Source organism: Pristis pectinata, chromosome 33 (genome assembly GCF_009764475.1).
Source record: "Pristis pectinata isolate sPriPec2 chromosome 33, sPriPec2.1.pri, whole genome shotgun sequence".
Lineage (NCBI taxonomy): Eukaryota > Metazoa > Chordata > Chondrichthyes > Rhinopristiformes > Pristidae > Pristis > Pristis pectinata.
Genome location: NC_067437.1, coordinates 11,649,846 through 11,670,528, shown reverse-complemented (window position 1 = coordinate 11,670,528; position 20,683 = coordinate 11,649,846). Strand labels below are relative to the sequence as shown.

At 49.2% G+C, this 20,683-nt stretch overlaps 1 protein-coding gene across 1 annotated transcript; it reads right to left on the bottom strand.

Moving 5' to 3' along the window:
- Positions 1–1,838: 1,838 nt before the first annotated feature.
- Positions 1,839–18,699, bottom strand: LOC127585659 (chromobox protein homolog 6-like). Its single transcript, XM_052043293.1, has 5 exons — positions 18,408–18,699; positions 18,255–18,298; positions 18,108–18,173; positions 17,892–17,958; positions 1,839–13,745 (listed from the first exon to the last, which is right to left on the bottom strand). Exons 1-5 carry the CDS (start codon positions 18,474–18,476, stop codon positions 12,858–12,860), a joined length of 1,134 nt encoding a protein of 377 aa, XP_051899253.1. The 5' UTR covers positions 18,477–18,699; the 3' UTR covers positions 1,839–12,857.
- Between the last annotated feature and the right edge of the window lie 1,984 nt (positions 18,700–20,683).

The window sequence follows — 20,683 nt, the reverse complement described above, 5'->3', positions numbered from 1 at the left end:
TTGCTCCAGCGTCTGCAGTTTCTTGTGTCTACAATTACATCGTCAATGCAAAATAACAGGCCATTCGGTCCAACCGATCCGAGTCTCCTCCTCCTCCTCCCCCCCCCCCCCCCCCCACCCACCCACCCAATCCTATTTCACCCATTCACCTCTCCGTCTTGTTTATTTGGGGTTTGGCGTGGTAAGTGGATGCCCCATCATGGAGCAGTCTTGATGGCCGGTCCCATCCGAGGAACCCAGTGCGACACTGCCACCTCCTGGGTGTCGGAGTCAGTGCAACCTCATGGCGCGGAAACCAACCGCATGTCCCTAAACACTTATTGACCCTTAGATCTAATGCCAGTTTGGATTGACCCATTCATTTTTATTCCAGCTTTAAAACAATCAGGACTGTCGGGAGTAACATCCGGACTCATTCCTTAATCCATGGCCTTGTATGGAGGGGGCTCCAGATTCCCACTACTGAACTTACTTCATCCTGGGCTCAGCTGGAGCTTTAATGGTTCGAGACCGATTAGAGCACTTAAGGAGCAGGCAGCATTCACAACACGGCTGAAGATGAAATTGGAAAAACCTTGAGGGGCTAAATGGCCTCCTGTTGCCATAGCAAATCTTCTCATCGGTTCCTTTAAACCTTTAATAAATCTCCAAATATTTGTCTCGAAACTTGAATTCATTCCTGATACAGGATAGCACGATCCTCGAAACCACTTATCTGGAATTTCAAACCTTTGTCACAAATTTTCTCCCAAAGCTTGCGGGATTCAAGCCTTTTTTAAAAAAAGGCAAGTTTAAAGGAAATTTTTTAAAAAGCGGTAGGTGTCTGGGACGCGCTGCCGGGGTAAGTAGTGGAAGCAGATACGATAGCAATATTTAGAAGGCATTTTGACAGACACATGAACTGGCGGGGAATGGAGGGATATAGACCGTGTGCAGGCAGAGGGGGATATTTTGGATTGGCATGGTGGTCGGCCCAAACATCGTGAGCTGTTACATCATGGTCTGGTACGGCAATTCAAATACGCAAGAACTTAAGCCGCGCAGAGAGTAGTGAACTCAGCCCAATACATCACAGGCACATCCCTCCCACCATCAGTAGTATCTACAGGAGGCGCTGCCTCAAGAAGGCAACATCCATCACCAAAGATCCCCACCATCCGGGCCGTGCCATCTTCTCGCAGCTACCATCGGGCAGGAGGCACAGAAGCCTGAAGTCCCACACCACCAGGTTCAAGAACAGCTACTTCCCTTCAACCATTCTGTTCTTGAACCACCCGACACAACCCTAACCACTACCTCAGTATCCAACACTAAGACCATTTTGCGCCACAGTGGAGTTTATTTTGTTCTAATTGTGTTATTCTTAAAGTTGTGTATAATTTATGTTTAGCTTGTGAAAGTTGTGTCTCTGGTGCTACGTGCCTGTGATGCTGCTGCAAGTGAGTTTTCCGTCGCAGCTGTACTTATGCATGATGACCGTAAACTCCACTGTTGTGCCGTCCAGTTCAATAAAGACTCTAATTACTGTTCTTGGCTTTTCAACTTACAGCCTCAAATGTATTAAACAGTTGACTGGTTTTGTGAATTCACCAGCTCCCCCTTTGCACCTGCAATATCCCTTCTCTTGGAGCAATGAGCCCAGAGTCACGTCAGTGAAATCTCCGTCGATCCCTAAACTGTATCCCCAAAAGTCCAACAAAGTTGGCTGCTGCTTCTGGTCACGTCTCAAGTTTCTCCAGACCTCAGCACATTCGTTTCCCACACTGCTTTCAATTTCAATTTGCAGCATTTGACTTCAAACCTCCGAGTCTTTACACACAAGAACCTTTCAGTCTTACTTTAGGAACGTGACATTTATTTATTCCGAATTTCCAAAGCGCGACACAAGTGCCGAGTGCTGCCTATGTTAATGCAAAGATTTTTTTTTAAAAAACCGCAAGAACAGCAAATATAATCAACAGACATTTCCCGATTGTTAATCGTCCTTACAAAAACAAGTCATTACAAAACAAAAAAATCAGGGAATGAGGGGAGGGGAAAATCATCCGTTCAGAGGTGATTTTTCCTTGGGCGGATGGGATTCAGAAGTGGGTCGGACGTGAGTTTATTTTCGTCTAACACTCTCACAGACTAACCTTATTCCCTCCACAGTTCTCCTGGTAATGGTCATTTTACAGGAGACACCCTCAATAGGGTAATTTCTAGAGTCTGGGCCAGTCCAACATGGAACCCATTGCAACCCATCCCCAATATCCCCAGATATTGTGGAGAGGGGACCCCAGATACCGTGTACCCCCCGCGCCAATAACACAATCAAGCGCAGTGTCCTTCCAATATGCACCGCCCCCTCCCCTTTCAATCCCTTGTGGCAACCTCGCCTCAACGTACGCAAGGGAGCCAGCACACACACACGCAGCGACACTGCTACCATCCTCAGAAAATCCAAATTCCTCTCTCCCTGGGAATAACAAAAAAATCAATTGATCGATTATATCCACAAGCGGTGCTGGCGTTCCAAACAACGAAGGTTACGCCTCGTCGTTCAGACAACACACTCACTAGCGTCACACCCCTCGCCCCAATTTCGTTCCCACGCTGCAGAAGCGCGGGTGCTTGGACCTACCACCGGGTACATCGAGATCACCACTGAGACTTCCTCCAGCTGGACGATAATGAGAGGGGAGGGGTGGGATTGTCATCAACACCCCACCACACACACTTAATTTGCCCCATTTTTACATTACGTTCCTCCCCCACCAGACATTTCCCCAACCAGAGGATGCAAGCCAGCTCCTTTCCCCCTTGAGTGTGGAGGAAGGAACCAACTGAAAGTGAGGGATTGGAGGGAAAAAAAAACATCCTGGGGGCAGAGAGGCAGCGGTGGTGGCGGCCTGCAACTCCCACAGGAATAGTCATTACTGCGCAAGGTCAGGTCAACGGGGAAGACATTAAAGGTTAATACAAAACGAAGTGTTTGTCCCAGTTCTCCCAACCCTGGCTCCTCCAGTACATCTCCCCTCCAGGACTTTCCCCAACACTCCCTGCACAATAGCAGGGGAATCCCAACTCTAAGCAAAGCCCCAATTCTCAGCATCAAGCTCACCATACTTGAACCTCTGGAGTCAAGCCGATGCATTTGGTCAGTCCCGTGGTGACATCACACTGCATTTTGACCGCGTAACCCTCGCTCCCCACCCCCCGCCATCGTCCCAATCCCAATGAAGAGGTCACCCCAGCCATTCACAACACCAACAGTCTCATCTTCCCCCTCACCAATCTCACCGAATCTATCCCAATGGGAGGGCCACCCAGCTGGTTTCACTGAATACTCATCCGTCCCAGACCCCAGCTGGGGGGCAGTTCTATGGCAAAATTAACAGAGGGCTCCCCGGAATCCCCCGGCCACGTCTAGATCCGCCCCAGTTGGTTCTATTGCCAGCAGATGAAGAGACAGCTGTTGAACCCCAGACCGGGAGCAAATACCAAGTGTTTGCTATTTTAAATCAATAACCACGCCAGCGAACTGGTTTCACGCTCACCTGGTCCATCAACTCATGGGAGCTGCAGAGAGAACATGTTGGTAAACACTCGGCAGGTCAGGCAGCATCGGTGGAGAGAGAAGCGGACTTAATGTTTCAGGTCCTGAAACATTAACTCTCTCTCTCGCCACAGATGCTGTCTGACCTGTGGAGTGCTCCAGATATTTTCTTTTAAATGTCCAGCATCTGCAGGTTCTGTTTTGGAAGCCCTTTTCCCGCAGCTTCTGGGACTTCTATGTTCTAGCAGTGACTTGGAGCAAGGGTTACACACTCCGTTCGCCAGGGCCAGGACACAGATCGTATCCCGGTGAGACAAAAACCAGACATCGCCCAATTCCACACTGCACCTGCCCACACAGGATGGACGCCCTCCTCTGGAGAAATTTTAACATTCAACATCAGAAAGGCTCCAAAAGAAAACTTCCGAGTTGCAGCCACTATTTTAATGTAGACTGTCCTGCAGTTCAATTGCAGAAATTCCCAGGAGCAATGCTCAGATCCACTGCTTTTAGTGATATTGGTCTTGGGATAATGTTGGACCAGGGCACCGGGAACCCCTGGTGATTTTCGGAATAATGCAATGGATTTTTAACGTCGGCCCAAAAGGGCAGACGGGGCCTCAGTTTAACGTCTCCCCCCCCACCCCCCACCCCCAACCACCAAAGACGGCGCCTCCGACAGCGCAGCACTCCCACGGCACAACAGAATGTCAGTCTATAATTCCGTGCTCAAGCCTCTGGAGCGGGACTCGAACCCACACCTCGTTGACTCAGCGGCAAGAGAGTCACCCACCGCGCCAGGACCGATCGAGAGACGCGGGCCACTCGCGGAAAAAAAAACAAAAAAGTTAGCGTCATTTCAACAAAAGCAGCAATTTAAATAGATAACTAATCTTTTAAAAAGGTGTGTAACATAAAAATCTACAAAAACTGCTTAAAGCACAAAGCCTTTCCAGGTATTGGGAGAGACCATAATATATGAAATCACCTGAAAATATAGTGCAGGCTACTTTTAACAATTTAATCAAAGTGCTTCAATTTACAACAGAGCCTCCAGAACAAGCCTGGCTGTTGGCACCTCGTCCAGTCAGTAGAGGGCAGAGAGGAGCACCCGGCTGAGGTCCTGGACAGTGAAAGGGGAACGCGGAGAGCGGGGGACGGGTTTGCAATGCTCGGCGACTCCAGCGGTCCCTGAGAAGAACTGCCTGGGTCAGTTGGTGCCTTCACCTCGAGTCATGGCCTGCCTCAGCGTCACTTTCCCCGCAATGTCCCACATCCCTCGATTCCTTTCATATCCAGAAGTCTATCCATCACTGTTCTGAATGTAAGGACTGAGCCTCCACATCCCCCCCTGATGCAGGTAATGCGAGAGATTTCACCACCCTTGCAAGTGAAGACATTTCTTATCTGGACTATTAAATTCCCAGCCCCGGGATAGTGAACTTCCAGGCCTGTACTGCGCCACAACTCAGGGTTCAGTCAGAGTGCTAACACCACCTCTACCCCACCTTGGAGGGGGAAGGGTTGAGGCGTCAATGATGTTCAACCCCACGCCTTGGGGCATTACCCAATTGGTCATCAACCCCCGACCCTGGGGCTGTCACACGACTCCCCGGATGCGGAAAGCTCCCGGGCCACGGTCAACCCTACAGGGTAGGGAATCTGTGGAATTCATTGCCACGGAGGGCTGTGGAGGCCAGGACGTTGGGTGTATTTAAGGCAGAGATTGATAGGTTCTTGATTGGCAAGGGGGTTATGCAGGAGAATGGGATCGAAAAAAAAATCAGCCATGATTGAATGGCGCAGCAGATTCAATGGGCCAAATGGCCTAATTCCACTCCTATATCTTACGGTCTTACATTAAACACAAGAGCGATCAGTGAGAACTGTCACCACCTTCACTCCCTAACTACAGGCCCTGTAAACCCAGGATTAGTCACTAGGCACAGAGCAGTGTTCAACACCAGAGCTCACCCAATAACTAACACAGTCACCTGGACATCTCAATTCCGCTTCAAGTAGAGAGCCCTTGCATGGAATAGCTGAGGAAGCAGGGACCAAGATGACTCCCCTTCTCTCCTACGGCTACTCAAGCTCAGCTTTCCACCAATTAAACTACAGCCACACACTCCTACCAGGTTAATGCATAAGTGCTTAAAATCAATTAACAATCACAGCAACACTTAGTGCCTACAAGGACAGTGACCAGAGCAACACACAAACACAACCTCTCCATCAATAGCAGCTGATACCTCCACTAGTTACTTGGATTAGTGTTATAGCCAGCTTGTGCATCACAAAGGTATCACAAACAAAATGAGTTTTTAAAAACTGTTGAGTCCAGCCAATGGGATAAACTGCTATTCTTCCTATAATAACCACAGGAATTTTTTGTCCACCTCTGTTGTGACCTCAATTTAAAAGTCTCAATGGTAACCCCCTTGGGATTCACCAACTGGTTACAATCAAAATTCTGAGTGGGGCTTGAACCTACAACCTTCTAACCCCAGTGGAAAGAGTGGCAGTCCTTCTGAAGTACAAACCACTCTTAAACCAAGTCAATGGGAAGAATTACTGCAACCATCAGCGAGGGTCACAGACACCTGCATTGGAAACCAAAAAGCTCATTTATTTCCTAACTTTTCAGTGACAGGTTTTCGAAAGAAACACGCAGCTGTAGCTAAACCTTTGTACACTCAGCCCTCAATGATGCCTTAAACCCAAAAATCTAGTTCCAAGAAACCCCAAGATACAGCGACCTGTTCTCTACCCAGGAAGGGTAACATTAGGACTAGGCTAAACCACTTCACATAGACACACACACAAATACAAATGGCCTAATACCACCAGATCCATCCAGAAAATGGCCAGCAGCTCAGTGCACTGCCCCACTTGTTCATCTAACAAGATGGGACCACCAGTGGTGGCTTCCATCTAATCCATCGCCTCCTTGTCCAAGCATTACCATACAACTTCACTGAATCAGTCAGAACACTACCAACGATGACATCGGTTTCAGAGGCTGAATGGACTTCTCTCACTCATATTCCTGGGAGCATCAACCACAGGCTCCCCTTTGAGTTGCACACCATCCCGCCTTGGAAATAAATCACTGTTCCTTCATCATCACAGAGACCAAGTTCTGGAGCTTCCTGTGCTCGAGATCTTTGGGATTATCCTCACCATGCAGACCGCAGCCACTCATCACAACCTTCTCAAGGGCAATTAGGGACAGGCAATAAATGGTGACCTAACCAATGATGGCCCCTTCTCATAAAGGTACAGCCCTTCAAAATTCATCCCTATCACGATATTCCAGGGTCTTTACAGCCACTGAAGTGCTTTCGCATTGTAGACACGATTCTAACTGTAGGGAATGTGGCAGCCAAGTTGCACACAGGAAGATCCCACAAACAGCAAGGTGATAATGAACAAATGATATTTTTTTTGATTATCTCTTCTTCAAAATAGCACCATGGGATTTTTCTTTTACACCCACCTGAGAGGAAAGAGCCTAAATTTATGGTCCCTCCAGAAAGAGGGCACCTTTCACGGTGCAGTCCTGTCAGTACTGCACCGCAGTGTCCAACTAGATTAGGCAGATTGAAGCTTGGAGCCGCAATCTTCAGCTCAAGATCCCAACACTGAGGCAAGTCTGAGATCTACTGCAGCTCAAATTCAACTGCAGTCAATAAGGAAAATTCACACAGTTTCCACCTTTCCAAGGTGGGAAATGGTAAGAAGTGATGGGACAGGAATACACTCCATTAGCACTTATTCACCTGCTTACTAATACCCAGTATGGGTTGTGCCTAGACCACTCAACATCAAACATCATCACAGTCTCGGTCCGAACATGGACAAACTGCTAAGTTCCAGAGACAAATGACTGCCTCAGCATTGGACTGCATGTGGCCTCAAAGGAACCCTGGTAAACCCTGGACTCTGAAGGGGAAAATACTCCACTGGCTGGAGTCACAAAGGACATTAATGCAAGGAGTTCCTTGGGACAGGATCCTAGACCCAACCAGCTTCAGCTGCTTCATCAATGACCTTCCTTCCATTACAAGTGGGGATGGCCATTGATGATCACAGTGTTCAATGCCATTCACAACTCCTCAGCAAATGAAGCAGCCCATGTCAGCATGCAGCGAGACCTGGACAACATTCAAGTCTAGTGTTGATGAGTCGTGCGTAATGTTCGTGCCATTAATGTGCCAGGCGATGACCAGCTCTGACGAGAGTCTAACCATTCCACCCTTGACTTTCAACGGGATTACCGTCGCTGAGTTTATCCCCCCCACCCCCGAGAGCCACCAGTGACCAGAGGCTCAACTCCACCAGCCTGTGGCTATGAAAACAGGTCAGAGGCCGGCTGACTCACCTCCTGTCGACTCAAACCCTTCCACCACCTGCAACGTACATCAGTACTGTCACGGAACACTCCCCAGTTGCCTGGGCAAATGCAGCTCCAACTTTCAAGGGAACTCAACACCACCCAGGACAAAGCAGCCTGCTTGACCGGCACCCCATGCACTCCATTAAACATTCCCTACCACCACCAGAATCTTTGCCATGTGTACCTTCTGCAAAATGCCCTACCATGGGGTACAAGGATAGCTTGCCAAGGCACACACCACCGCCTTCAGGCTTCCCTCCAAGCTATGCACCCTCCCAATTTGGAAATACATCACTGTTCTTCCACCATTACTGTAACTCCCTGCCAACTGCACCATAAGAATTCCTTCACCAGAAAAAACAGCAGTACCTCCCTACTCTCTCAAGGTGGGCCATAGGCACTTCCCTTGACAATTACAAGTAAGCACACACCTCCATCTCAAAGACGGGTCTGATGTACACTGGCACAGAGACAGTTCTGTTACATAATCACATCTTTACAACATGTGATTATTGTGGACAAGATACTGCCCAATGGAACTTTTATAATCAGCAAATGTTACAGTCATAAATAGGGCCAATGTGCTTTGAACAGATGATTATAGATACCACCTGATGGTATTTATAACCAGCTATTAGACAGTAAGTCTCTGACGCTCTTTATATAATTATTATTGTGGATACTGCCTGATGGTATGTTTAATTAGTGTTTACATACAGAGTTTTGTTACATACGGAATTCCAATTTCAGACAACCCGCTGCTTCAAGATGTCGAATCCAGTTAGCGACACACGCACGGGCAGCAGGTCATAAATTTCATTTTGACAGGCTGCTGCAAGGGGTTCAGGATGTGGCTGCATCCAGCAGTGGTGTCGACGCTCTCACTAAACTCAACAACACTCCTGGAGACAGGGAACTGAAGCAAAACACCACAGGCAACACTCCACTTTCCCAACAGTTCAATAAAAAGATTCTCGGCGTCCAAAACCGCCTTAGACACACAAGCCAGAAACAAAACCTATTAACTCTCTCTCACCAAACATGCCACGATATATATATATATATATATTTTTTATATATCTGTTGCAAAAATGAACTATTCACACCAACAACTTACTAAAAAATGCTGCCCTACCCAACTGCATCTTTTCATACTCACAGACTAAAAAAACCTGGTCAACCTGTCAAATTTGGCAATTTTTACACCAATAGATTTACAGGGTGGGAAAGGAAGGGGAATGTCAAAATTTCCAAAATCGCAGCAACAACAGCAGCACGATTGTTGCTGTATTTGGGCTCAACCAGGTAACTGGAGTCCTTGGAGAAGGAGTGCACTTCATGGAGACGGACGGGGCAACAGTTAGATTCCACTGATCCATACGACTCGTGCAACACAGAATTCCTCACAGTAATAATAAAAACTATTAAAAGCAGAAAGTGGTGACGACACACAGCAGGACAAGCAGCATCCATGCAGAGAGAAAACAAGAGCTAATGGTTCAGTTCTGAAATGTTGCTGCTTCCCACTCCACAGATGCTGCCTGACCTGCTGAGTATCCACAGCATCACAGCATTTCTCATGCCCTTTTCAACCTCTTCTTGGCTCAATTCCAATGTACGGACATCTGTGTATCATTGCTTCAGCCTCACTGGGAGCTGGATTAGACCCAGTCATGTAAACACACACACACACTCTCTCACTCATTCATAGTGGATATTCGAAGGTCACATTAGACAAGATGATTTAGAATCTCAGCAAACCATTGGCCGCCAATCACCAAAAAGAACACTATCACATCTCTCTCAGGCCAACCAATCAGAAGAAAGCTTCCCCTCCTTAGGGGAGTGAGCCAGAGCTCAACGTAACACTCCACCAATCCCAGGGAAGTTGAAGGTTTGCACAGGGTACAAAGAGTCCAGTCAAATCAGGCACCCCAGGTGTGGGCAAGATGGAATAATCCAGCTAGTCTCCCACCCCCATTTACAAACGGAAGACCCATTTAGTGTACTGGAAATCAATTCAATCTTGATTACAAAAAGCTGGGTTTCCCATTCACATCCCAAGCAATCGAACTCTGCACAGGAGAACAGGGAGCTGGGCATCCCAATAATTCCTTCGCTCAACTCAGGTCAGGTTCTTCTACTCTATTTGCATTGTTGTCAGTAATACCCCCAGCCAACTACTGAATCACAGAGCACGGAGCAGGCAATCACCCCCTACATCTGTGCCAGCCAGTTAAATACATTCTCCAATACATCTTGAAGTCTGTCAATGACTTTAGTGCCCTCCAAATAAAAAGAGCAACACTGAGTCCAACTTTGACACCACCAACAGGTCCCACAACCCTTGGCAGTCTGCTCCCAGGGATACGAGAGACAATTCCACTCCCAGACCACCTTCTTCATGGTCTTGTGGGCAAGTTGAGCAAAAAACTAACTGCTGGAGGAACTCAGCAGGTCAAGCGGCATCTGTGGGGGGGGGGGGGATGAATAAATGAATCATTGACGTTTAAGGTCAAGACACTTGAGCCGAAACGTCAACAATTCTTTTCCCCTCCACAGATGCTACTCGACCTGATGAGCTCCTCTAGTAATTTTGTTTTTGCTCCAGATACATCCAATACATCTCCAGAAGCAGCCAGCAGGTTTCCTTGAGCCGTATAAATATCCCTGGAGGAAGAATGCCTCACTAGCACACCACACTCAGCAGCATACAAACCCACCGATAAAACCCCGCTGTACAACAACCACCCCTCAAAGCATCCACAGGAGACAGATCGCTGCTCAGCACGCCAACCATTCCACAAGCAGAGCCAGAGCAAGGATCATCACTTCAATAGTCCTGTCCAACAAGTTGCTGGACCAGTTTGATAAAGGAATGAACAAGTGCAGGAAACTGGGCATCACTTCACTTGGTGCCTCCTTCCCAGGTAGAATTTCAGACTGGAGAAGCTGCAATGACTGCCCTGGGGTGGGAGGACATTCACAGATGCTTATGAGACCGAGAGGAACAACAATTCCAGACATCAAAGGGGAACAATGGGGGCTTCTGCTTAACGAACATTATGTAGTTTTGATCTGGAATTCAATGAGGAAACAAAATCAGTGCCAGAAAGGAAATGTTGAAGTTCTGGGAAAAGGGGCAAATGGTCCTAATGGGTTTGCTTTACTGGAACAGGCTCAATGGGCCACGGATTCCTTTTACATCGTAATTCCATAACATTACACAGGATGTGCCTCCCTCTTGAGCCCCACTACCAACCTCCATCTTGCTTCTGCCTTTAACTGGCACCCAGAAATTAAGCAGCGGCTGGCAGACAGCCTCGCTCCCCGGGCCTGACTTCCACAGCACGGGCCCCAAACACCCAGCCACAGTAACTATAAACGCCCAATCACGGAGTGGGTGCCCGGAGACACTGCAAACCAGATGCCACAGCAGTCCCGAGACAACAGAACCTTCAGGAACCCTGTGACAATGTCGACCACCACCCCTGGGCCCCTGCAGGATGGAGTGAGGTTCAAATACACGAAGGCGTCGCGCAGCTTCACACCACCAGGTTTCTCCTCAAGCTTCCAAATTCCAGGAAAGTTTGTGAAAAGACAGGAAAGTTTAAAAGGCATTTCACTGTTTCAAACCCCAGATCCCCACAGTAGATAATCTCCCACAAAGAAGCGCTGGTGACAACAGCTGGTGATGCATCAATCACCTTGGCAGGGTGGGGGGAGAGGAGAGGGAGGCGATGACACCATCACCCACCCCCCACTCTTAATCCAGCAACTGCCCCAAAGCCCTGCCAGCCCACACCAATGATGTACACACACACACTCTCTCTCTCTCTCCAGTCTTCCTCCTTCCCAAAACTCCTTCCCAATCCACAATTCCACACTGATCTCTTTCCAAGCCCTGTCAGAATCAATTGTAACCCCCTGTGCTAAAGGAGTTCTAACTAGTGCCTTCTGCTTTTCCTTACGATAAAAGTATTTGCACCAAATAATTTTGTTTTTAAAAACCATGGCCATTTTTTTTTAAAAATAGGCTTTGGAAAGATGTTTAGCCAGCTCATGGTACTGGTGCACAGAGATGGAATGTGGGTTTGTCCCATCTCTTAAAGTGGCTGTTGTACGCTTAATATTACTAATAAACGGTGGCAAAAATGAAAGAGGCCTCACAAAGTTGTCAAAACAGGCAAGGCTGAAATGGCAGTTCAGCGTTCCCGGGAATTCCCGTCACTGCTTCCCAGTTTCAGCAATGGCAGAGTCCAGACTCCTAACATTAAGAGGTGTGGAAAGAACCAGTGGTGTGAGTGCAGGTGGGAACTCATAGGAGAGAGCGTCGAGGGAACGGGCCAATCTCCAGCACTGCTGCCTGCTGGTGAAGTCGGAAAAAGGGGGCAGTGAGGATGGACAGAGACACGAGGGGGGAATGGAAGGGGAGGGAAAAGGAGATGGGGCACAGAGGGGCAACTGGGGAGGTCACAAGACACACAAAAGGAGTCGAGAAATAGGTAGTGGGGGCGGGGGGAGACGTAAAAGACAAATGGGAGGCGCGAGGGACAGAGGGTGGGGTCCCAAGTTATGGACGGATGGGAGGGAAAGGTGGACTGGTGACAGGGGGATGGAGGATGGGAAAAAGAGGGAGGGAGAAAAGGATGAAAGGAGAGAGAGACAGAGAGAGACAGAGAGAGAGGAGTGGAATAGAATAGGAAGGACGGGAAAGAGAGAGGCAGAGACAGAAAATGAGAGCAAAGGGACAAGTACAAGAAGTGAAGGAATGAAATAGGTCCATGTTTCCGGGGAAGAAGACCTGTTGCCCAGAGATTTGGAAGGACGGTAGGAGGCAGGAGCACTGGGCTGTCGGGGGCAGCGCCGGGGATTCCCGGGATGGTGGCAGAGCTGGGTGGGTGTGGGGGTGGGGAAGGTTTACTTATTTACAGCAGGAGCTTTGACGAAGTTGTCGGCATTGCAGAACTCCTTGATGGTGACGGTGAGCAGGTTGGTGGTCACGTCCGTCACCACCACGTTGGAGCAGGGCGACATCTCGGGCCGCCAGTCCGACAACTCAGGCTCGGTGTCGGAGCCGGGGGCCTGAGCCTGGGCGCCGGGGGGAGGGCGGCGGGCAGCGGCAGCTGACTCAGGGGGCAGCGAGAGGTCCAGGGCCTCGGCCTCCCTCCAGTCGGGCACGGCCGGGCTGGGGGACTCGCCGGGTGGCTTGGCCCCGCCGCCCCTCTCACCTCCCGGGCCCGGCCACTCACTGCCCGCCTGGGGGGCCAGGTCGCCAGGGTAACGGGGGGCAGAGGGGGGCGGCGGCTCGGAGCGGGAGGTGCCGGGGTCGCCCTCGGCCCTCCGCCCGTCACCGGGCAGCGTGTGGAAGGACTTGTCGTAGACGGAGAAGTTGTTGAACTTGAGGTGGCGGATCTGGGTGCGGAGGATGCTCTCGCTGAACTTCTTGCTCTTGCCGATGACCCGGTTGCGCGAGGGGATCTTGGCCTTGCCCAGCGCCTTGCTGCCCTTGTCGATGACCTTAAGGTTGAGGATGATGCGGCTCCGCTTCCGTTTGCGCGGCTCGGCCTTCCGGTTGATGATCCGCACGCTCTCGGGCAGCGGGAGCGGGGGCCGGGCCTGCCCGCTCAGTCCCGGCTGAGGCTCGGCCCGAGCCAGGCCCCGCTTGGACGTCCGGTAGCAGCGGCGGATGTTCTTCTTCAGCTTGTAGGCTGCCAGGCTGCCGGGAATCTTGGCTGATCCGCCGGGACCCGGCTTCATGGAAAAGTGCATCTCCCCAATCCGCAAGGCTTCAGCTTGTGCGCGGGCCTGGGGTAGGGAGGGAGAGTGGTTACAGACAGCCCTGGCTGGCTCCCTCTCCTCCCTCATCGTCTACCAATACAACCCACCCCTCCCTGCCACTCCCTACTGCTCTTCCCCACCACCACCCAATTGCCCCACACCAAGGCACAAACACAGGCACCATTCATTCCCTTGGGGGTATCAACTTCAAGTCCTGTTCTAACATTCAAAGGCCTGGGGTAAAGACGTGGAAGCAAGAAATCAAATCCCAACAGGACTTAAATTATAAAGGAGAGATTGGCTAGGCTGGGACTGTTTACCCTGGGGTGAAGGAGGCATGAGGGGTGACCTTCTCCAGCGACCCAGGTTCAATTCCCGCCGCTGTCTGTCAGGAGTTTGTACGCTCTCCCCGCATCTGTGTGGGTTTCCCCCGGGTGCTCCGGTTTGCTCCCACACTCTGAAGATATACAGGTTAGGATACCTAGGGTTGCGGGCATGCTATGCTGGCGCCAGAAGCATGGCAACACTTGCGGGCTGCCCCCAGCGCATTCTCAGTAACGCAAAAAAGACATTTCACTGTATGTTTCGATGTACCTGTGACTAATAAATAAACATCTTATAAAATCGTGAGCGGCCTACTTAAGGGGGATGGTCGGTGCTTTTACACAGGGCAGGGGAGTCTAAAACTAGAGGGTATCTGTTTAAGGAGAGGGGGAAAGATTTGAAGAGGTCCCGAGAGGCAGCGGGTGGTGGGTATGTGGAATGAACTGTCAGAGGAACTGATAGAGGGGGGTACACTTACAAGGTTTGACAGACGTCTGGACAAGTACACAGGTAGGAGCAACAAACAAGTGGCTGGAGGAGCTCAGCAGGTGGCCAGCATCCGTGGGGGGGAGGGAGGGGGAGAAATTGTCGACATTTTGGGTCGAAACCCTGCATCAGGACTGGTATATGGAGAGGGAAGGTTTCGAGGGATGGGATGGGATGGGCTAAATGCAGGCAAATGGTAGTAGCTCAGATAGGCACCTTGGTCGGCATGGGTGAATTGGGCCGAAGTTTCTGTGCTGTATGACTCAATAATGGCCAGAAGTTTAAATTCATTTAACGTCTAATTAAAAAGGTACCCTAGCCTCATTAAATAACACAATGACGGATGAAACACTGATTCACAGATATTCTGCAGGAAAGAAACCTCCTACCCTGTGTAGCCAGTATGCGACTCCAGCCTTACGGATCTGATCATCTCATCACTTTCCTAACAAGACGCCCGCCTCAGGCACAACGGTAAACATTACAATGTCCCAACCCGATAACAGAATTTTTGTTTTTAAAAATCTCGATCTCTTTGCACGATTTCTAATCATGGAATTTTTTAATGTTTCCTAAAAGGGGAGTGTGTCAGCTGGAAGTAAACGAGCCAGCGAAAGAGTGGGTGGCTGAATTATGATTACTTTATCACAGAGCTCCATCATCAGTAAACAACACCTTCCCTTCCCACCAGCCAAAAAAAGTCAAGCACTGTCAATAATTCCCTATAAAAAGCAACGAAGCCCCCAAAACAACAAGAACAAACATTATGCAGCCACAATTCCAGCTTTCGCAATGTGTAGTGCATCCAGAATAGTTTTGGTTGAGCGAGGGTGGGTGAAGATTAGTCATTAGAGGGGGAGGGAAATTTCCGAGATTAGAGGTGACACGAGGGGCAAGTACTTCCCACACGGAGGGTGGTGAGTATGTGGAATGAGCTGTCAGAGGAGGTACTAAAGGCAGGTACAATTACAATGGTTAAAAGACATTTAAACAGGTACATGGATAGGACAGGTTTAGAGGGACATGGGCCAAATGGACTCAGGTAGGCAACATGGTCGGCATGGATGAGCTGGGCCAAAGGGCCGTTTCTGCTCTGTATGACTCGATGACTCTAACTGGGAGCTTCCCTACATTGTGGCTCTATGTCAACAATGAGTCACAGCAGCACTATGAGCACACTCGGGAGCTTTCTACTTTAAACCAGCGGTAATGAGGGTGTTAGCCAGAATGCCTCAAGTATAACTTAGCTAGCCAGAATTATGAATGTGCCAGCATGCAGAGCAGTCTCCGGGTAACACCTCACCAAGAGGAAATGCCCAACACTTGAGGTCATCCAAACCTCTACTGCCCTTGTCCTTACTTGAACTCTTCATCCATCTCTCATGCTCACACTGGCTTCCATTCCAGCCGTGTTACTCCTCCTTGGTCTTGCCCTCTCCGCCATCCCTATGACTCCCTTCATGATCTGTGTGGCCCTCCAAGTTTCTCCATGAATTAAATAGCTGGGGCATAAGCTCCAAAATTTCTTCCCGACCATCCTCCACGACCTCTTTGAAGCCTGCTTCTTTGACCGAAACCTTTAGCCTAGCCCTCTGTGGCTCATCATCATTTTGTCTGTCTTGTGAAGCACTGTAGGGGTGCTATATAAATGCAAGCTGCTGTTACATGATATCAACTGTGTACTTCCGAAGTCCCGAATTTTTTTTTGTCACACCCCCACTTGAATTAAAACATCTGTTCCCTAATTCCATAACAAGAGCCATTGAAACCCACTCAGAGAGCAACCCCACTCCCCATTAATTTTTTCTGTAACTTATTCTCCCCACATTCCCATCAACTCCCCACAGATTCCACCACTCGCTACGGGCAATTTACAGTGGCCCATTAACCTACCAGCCTGCGCCTCTTTGGGATGTGGGAGGAAACCCACACGGTCACAGGGAAAACATGCAATCTCCGCACAGTCAGCACTGGAGGTCAAGATCGACCCTGGGCCACTGGAGCTGAGAGGCAGCAGCTCTACGAACTATGCTGCCCTGTTTTCTAGTTGCACAAGTCCCCATCTCCAGCTTTGTAAACCTGGGACACCATACTGATTAGGAAACCACAAGTGAGACCTTACTAGCTTAGCATTCCAAGATTTCTCCTGTGGTGCTATCACTGCACCTATCTCTTAATGCAAACGCAGGCGTGGTGGTTTCTGTTTACATTCTCAGACGCTGCTCGCTGGATTATATTTGAGGGTCGTGGGTTCAAGGCTGCACTTCTGAGACCAGTACAAACTCCAGGCTGACATACCAGCATCGTACCAAGAGCGCACTGGGATCTAGCCAGGGTGGGGGGGGTTGCTGAGGCTGAGGTCACATCCCAGGGACTGAGTCCATGGGTGGGACAGAGGAGGATGAGGAAGGCAAGGCCAAGGACGCATCCTAGATCCACACCAAGGGGAGCGATACACTTTCACAGAGACAAGGGTGGCTTAACCCAGGAAGTGCGTTGTTGTCAGACTGACCGTACTGCGAGCTCACAGCCCTGAGGTACCATCTTTCAGATGAAACATTAAGCAGGTGTCACGCCCGCCTTAAGCAGAGTTCTTCCAGCGCAGTGACCAATCGCCAATCTTTACATGAATGCAGACACCAGCCCCAGAGCTCACTGCCCATTTCCTCTACAGAACGCGCTTTTCAGGATGTACCTGAAGTCTTCACAGACAATGTGCACACTACAAAGCTGCACGTGATAAAGAGTTGATAGTACCTTGTTGGTCTCGGCTGTGGGATAAATACTGGCACCAGCTCACTGCCCCAGCAATTACACCCCAGTGTTGCACTCCCTCAGTACTACGTTGCTGAGCCAGGTGTATGGTTTTGTGCTCGGATGTCTAGGATCCACACCCTACTGACTCAAGAGTTGGGATTCAACCTACTGGGCCAAGCCTCACACCAGCATCAGCTCACTTCCGGAGGCTTCTAAAAGACTTCCTTCTTCCACCCCCCACTCCCCCCCTCTCCGTCCACTTCCCAATTCCTCCAGCTCTCAGAAGACTGAAAGGGAATCGCAAAAGCAATAAAATTAACAAAAATGGGATGCAAAATATGACTGCACAATTTCTGCACTCACAGCTAGGGTCAATTCTGCAAAATGACGAGAATCCTTTTTACTAACAACTAATGCAAAGCTGTTGCCCAGAAGAAATATCAAGATATTTAATGTAGGTTTTCGTAAGTATTAATGGGACATAGTTAAAGAAATCCTGCAAGCTATATTATTTGAATATTAAAGGGCTGCTTTCTTACGTCACCTTGTTCTGATATATTCTGTTTGCATTTTGTTGTTTTTTAAAAAAAAACATAATAGACTCACTTTCAACAAGAAGGTTTTGGGCTTGGGGCCTCGTTTCTTCGGTCCGTACAATTCCCGCTCCCTCTCCCTGCGAGACATGCAAAAACAAAAGAACAAATGCTCATTTTGCAGTACGTACGGCAGCAGGATCATATTTTTTAAATATATATAAAAATAAATAAATCCAAAATGGACCCGATTTAGAGAAGAAACATATTCTTCCGCTTCTCTATGTACCTTTGCTCGAACGCCGCGATTAAACGGGCATCCAAGATATTCTCCTCTGGCTCCCAAGTACTGTACCTAAAATGAGAAAGCAGTTGAACATATGCAAAAATGCATATTTAATTGTAATTTCGCATTTCGTTTTGGACCGACACTTACTTGATAGCCCATCCTTTCCATTTCACCAGATACTCGATGCGGCCCTGTCAGAAATGCAAAAGAGAAAGATTACCCGAGGCGGAGGCTCCGTGCAACGGCGGTGATTTTCTGCATTGGTGACGGCGCATCCCTGCCGCCAGCGCCACCTCCTACCTTCCGCACCCGCCGCTTGATGATCGATTCCGCCGCGAACACTCGCTCGCCCACCGCCGAAAGCTCCATCTTGGCTCCAGCCCTGGCGCGCGCAGCCGCCGAGGTCCGCGCACGTGACCGCACCGTTGCCAGGGACCTGGCCCTTCCCCCGGCGGCGGTTGCCAGGGACCCAGCCTCCGCCTCCGGCGGTGGTCGCCTCGGGAGGGCGGATGATTGACAGCTGGCGGGTGCAACGGGACCTGCGCGGAGCCGCTGTGCAGGAGCACAAGGGGGGCAATTCCTTGGGGGTTGACGGGAGGGTGTCCAGTGGTCTCGGTTGCAATAGGATCAACATCTCCTCCGCAGATGAAATAGCTATCCAATCACTGTAAATACGCTCCTGATTATTGGACCGTGGAATGTCATAGGGAGTGGCAAATTTAGCGTCGACTTTTAATGCAAAATAACTTTTAATGCAAAATAACTGCATAAGAGTCTTCGCGATTAGTTGAGGATTAAGAATGCACAAGAAAGGACGTTAACAAGACCAGGTCTCTCGGGGACAATACATTACGTGAACCTCGTACACAAGTATTCGCGGCCCCTAACTTTAAACGCTGTCTAATCCCTCTGTCTTTACCCTAGCATTGTCTGACCCTCCGCATAGACTATTATCAGACGCACTGCCCCGCACCTTCTGATGTTCCACTCACCCTCCACATCAGTCCCCGCTGCCTTCAATATACCACCTAATATATCACTCTTCCTAACCACCGTACCCTCTAATAGCCTACTCATTCTAATCACATTCCCCCTCACCCAATATAATCCTACTCTCCCCTCGCCCCTTCTCCCCCCCCCCCCACTCTTAGAATGTCATCCATTCCAATCCAACTCTCCCCATTAAAAGAGGCTAAACAGGTTGAGTCTATTTGGAGTTCAGAGGAATGAGGGGTGATTTTTTTTTGGAAACTTTTAAGGGGTCACCACTGGGTCAGTGTTTCCTCTGGGTGCATCTCAAGTAAGGGGGTCATAGTTTCAAGATAAGGGGCTGGTCATTTAGAATCATACAGGAAAACTGCCAACCTTCCTGCCTATCTGTCCGAACCCCACCTCCCTGCATTACTTCCATCTCCCTCTATGCCTTGCTCATTCAAGCATCTGTCCAGATGCCTCTAAAATATTGTCACTGTTCCTGCCCTCACCACCTCCTCTGGCAGCTCATTCCAGACACCAGCTATTCCTTGTGTGAAACATTTTCCCTGCAGATCCCCTTTAAACCTCTCACCTTAAAGTCATGCCCTCAAATTTTAGACACCTCTAACACAGGAAACAGACTTTGGCTATCTATGCCTCTCATAATTTTGTATACTTCTATCATGTCACCTCTCTGCCTCCCTCACTCCAGGGAAAACAGTCCCAGCCTGACCAGTCTCTCATATCTCAAGCCCTCCAGTCCAGACAACATCCCTGAGAATCTTTTTCTATACCCTAACTTAATCACATCCTTCCTGTAGTGTAGTGCACACAATACTCCAAGTGCCCAACATTTTGTACAATTGTGACATCCCAACTCTTGTACTCAGTGCCTAGGTCAATGAAGGCACCAGCACTCTGCCTACATTTTCACTTTCAAGGGAGTATATACGTACCCAGAGGTCTCTCTATTCAACTAGGTTCCCCAGGGTCCTGCCATTCACTGTGTACATCCTGCCCTGGTGTAACTTCCCAAAACCAAAGAGACAGTCATTTAGAATTGAGGTGCATTGAAACTTCTTCTCACAGAATGTGGACATGCCCTGGAATTCTCCGCTTCAGAGAATTGTGGAGGCAAGCTCATAATGGGTATTTAAAGTGGAGATAGATACATTTTAGAAAGATTAGGGGATTGAGGGGTATGGGGAGCTGAAGGAGGATTAACGCCTGGGATAAATCATGTTGAATGGCGGGGCAGGCTCGAGGGGCCAGGAAGCCTACTCCTGCCCCAATGTGAAACGTTCTCTCACTCACTGGGACGTGGATGGAAACCAATCAGAACCCACTGTTTGCAAATCACACGTTGATGCCAATCAACAGGAGACATGAAGAGCATTCTGGAAAATACATGGTCCTTGCTGTGGAGGAGAATATGGAATGAACTATAGACCAGAGTTTAGGGATTTTCTGTGAGAAATTCAAGGAACCAGGAAGTTGTATCAACCCAGTTTTACCATAACAATCTCTGATCGAGTAAGTAATTACTCACATTCCTTGTGCTCCCTCACTGGTGTGCCTGACGTGTCCTACCATGAATACAA

Excerpts from the sequence above, each read along its gene's own strand:
- LOC127585659 (XM_052043293.1), bottom strand. The coding sequence starts at position 18,476 with ATGGAGCTTTCGGCGGTGGGCGAGCGAGTGTTCGCGGCGGAATCGATC. Across the intron at positions 17,959-18,107 it reads ATCGCGGCGTTCGAGCAAAG|GGAGAGGGAGCGGGAATTGT; the intron begins GTACATAGAGAA and ends CATGTCTCGCAG. Across the intron at positions 13,746-17,891 it reads CCAAAACCTTCTTGTTGAAA|GCCCGCGCACAAGCTGAAGC; the intron begins GTGAGTCTATTA and ends TCCCTACCCCAG.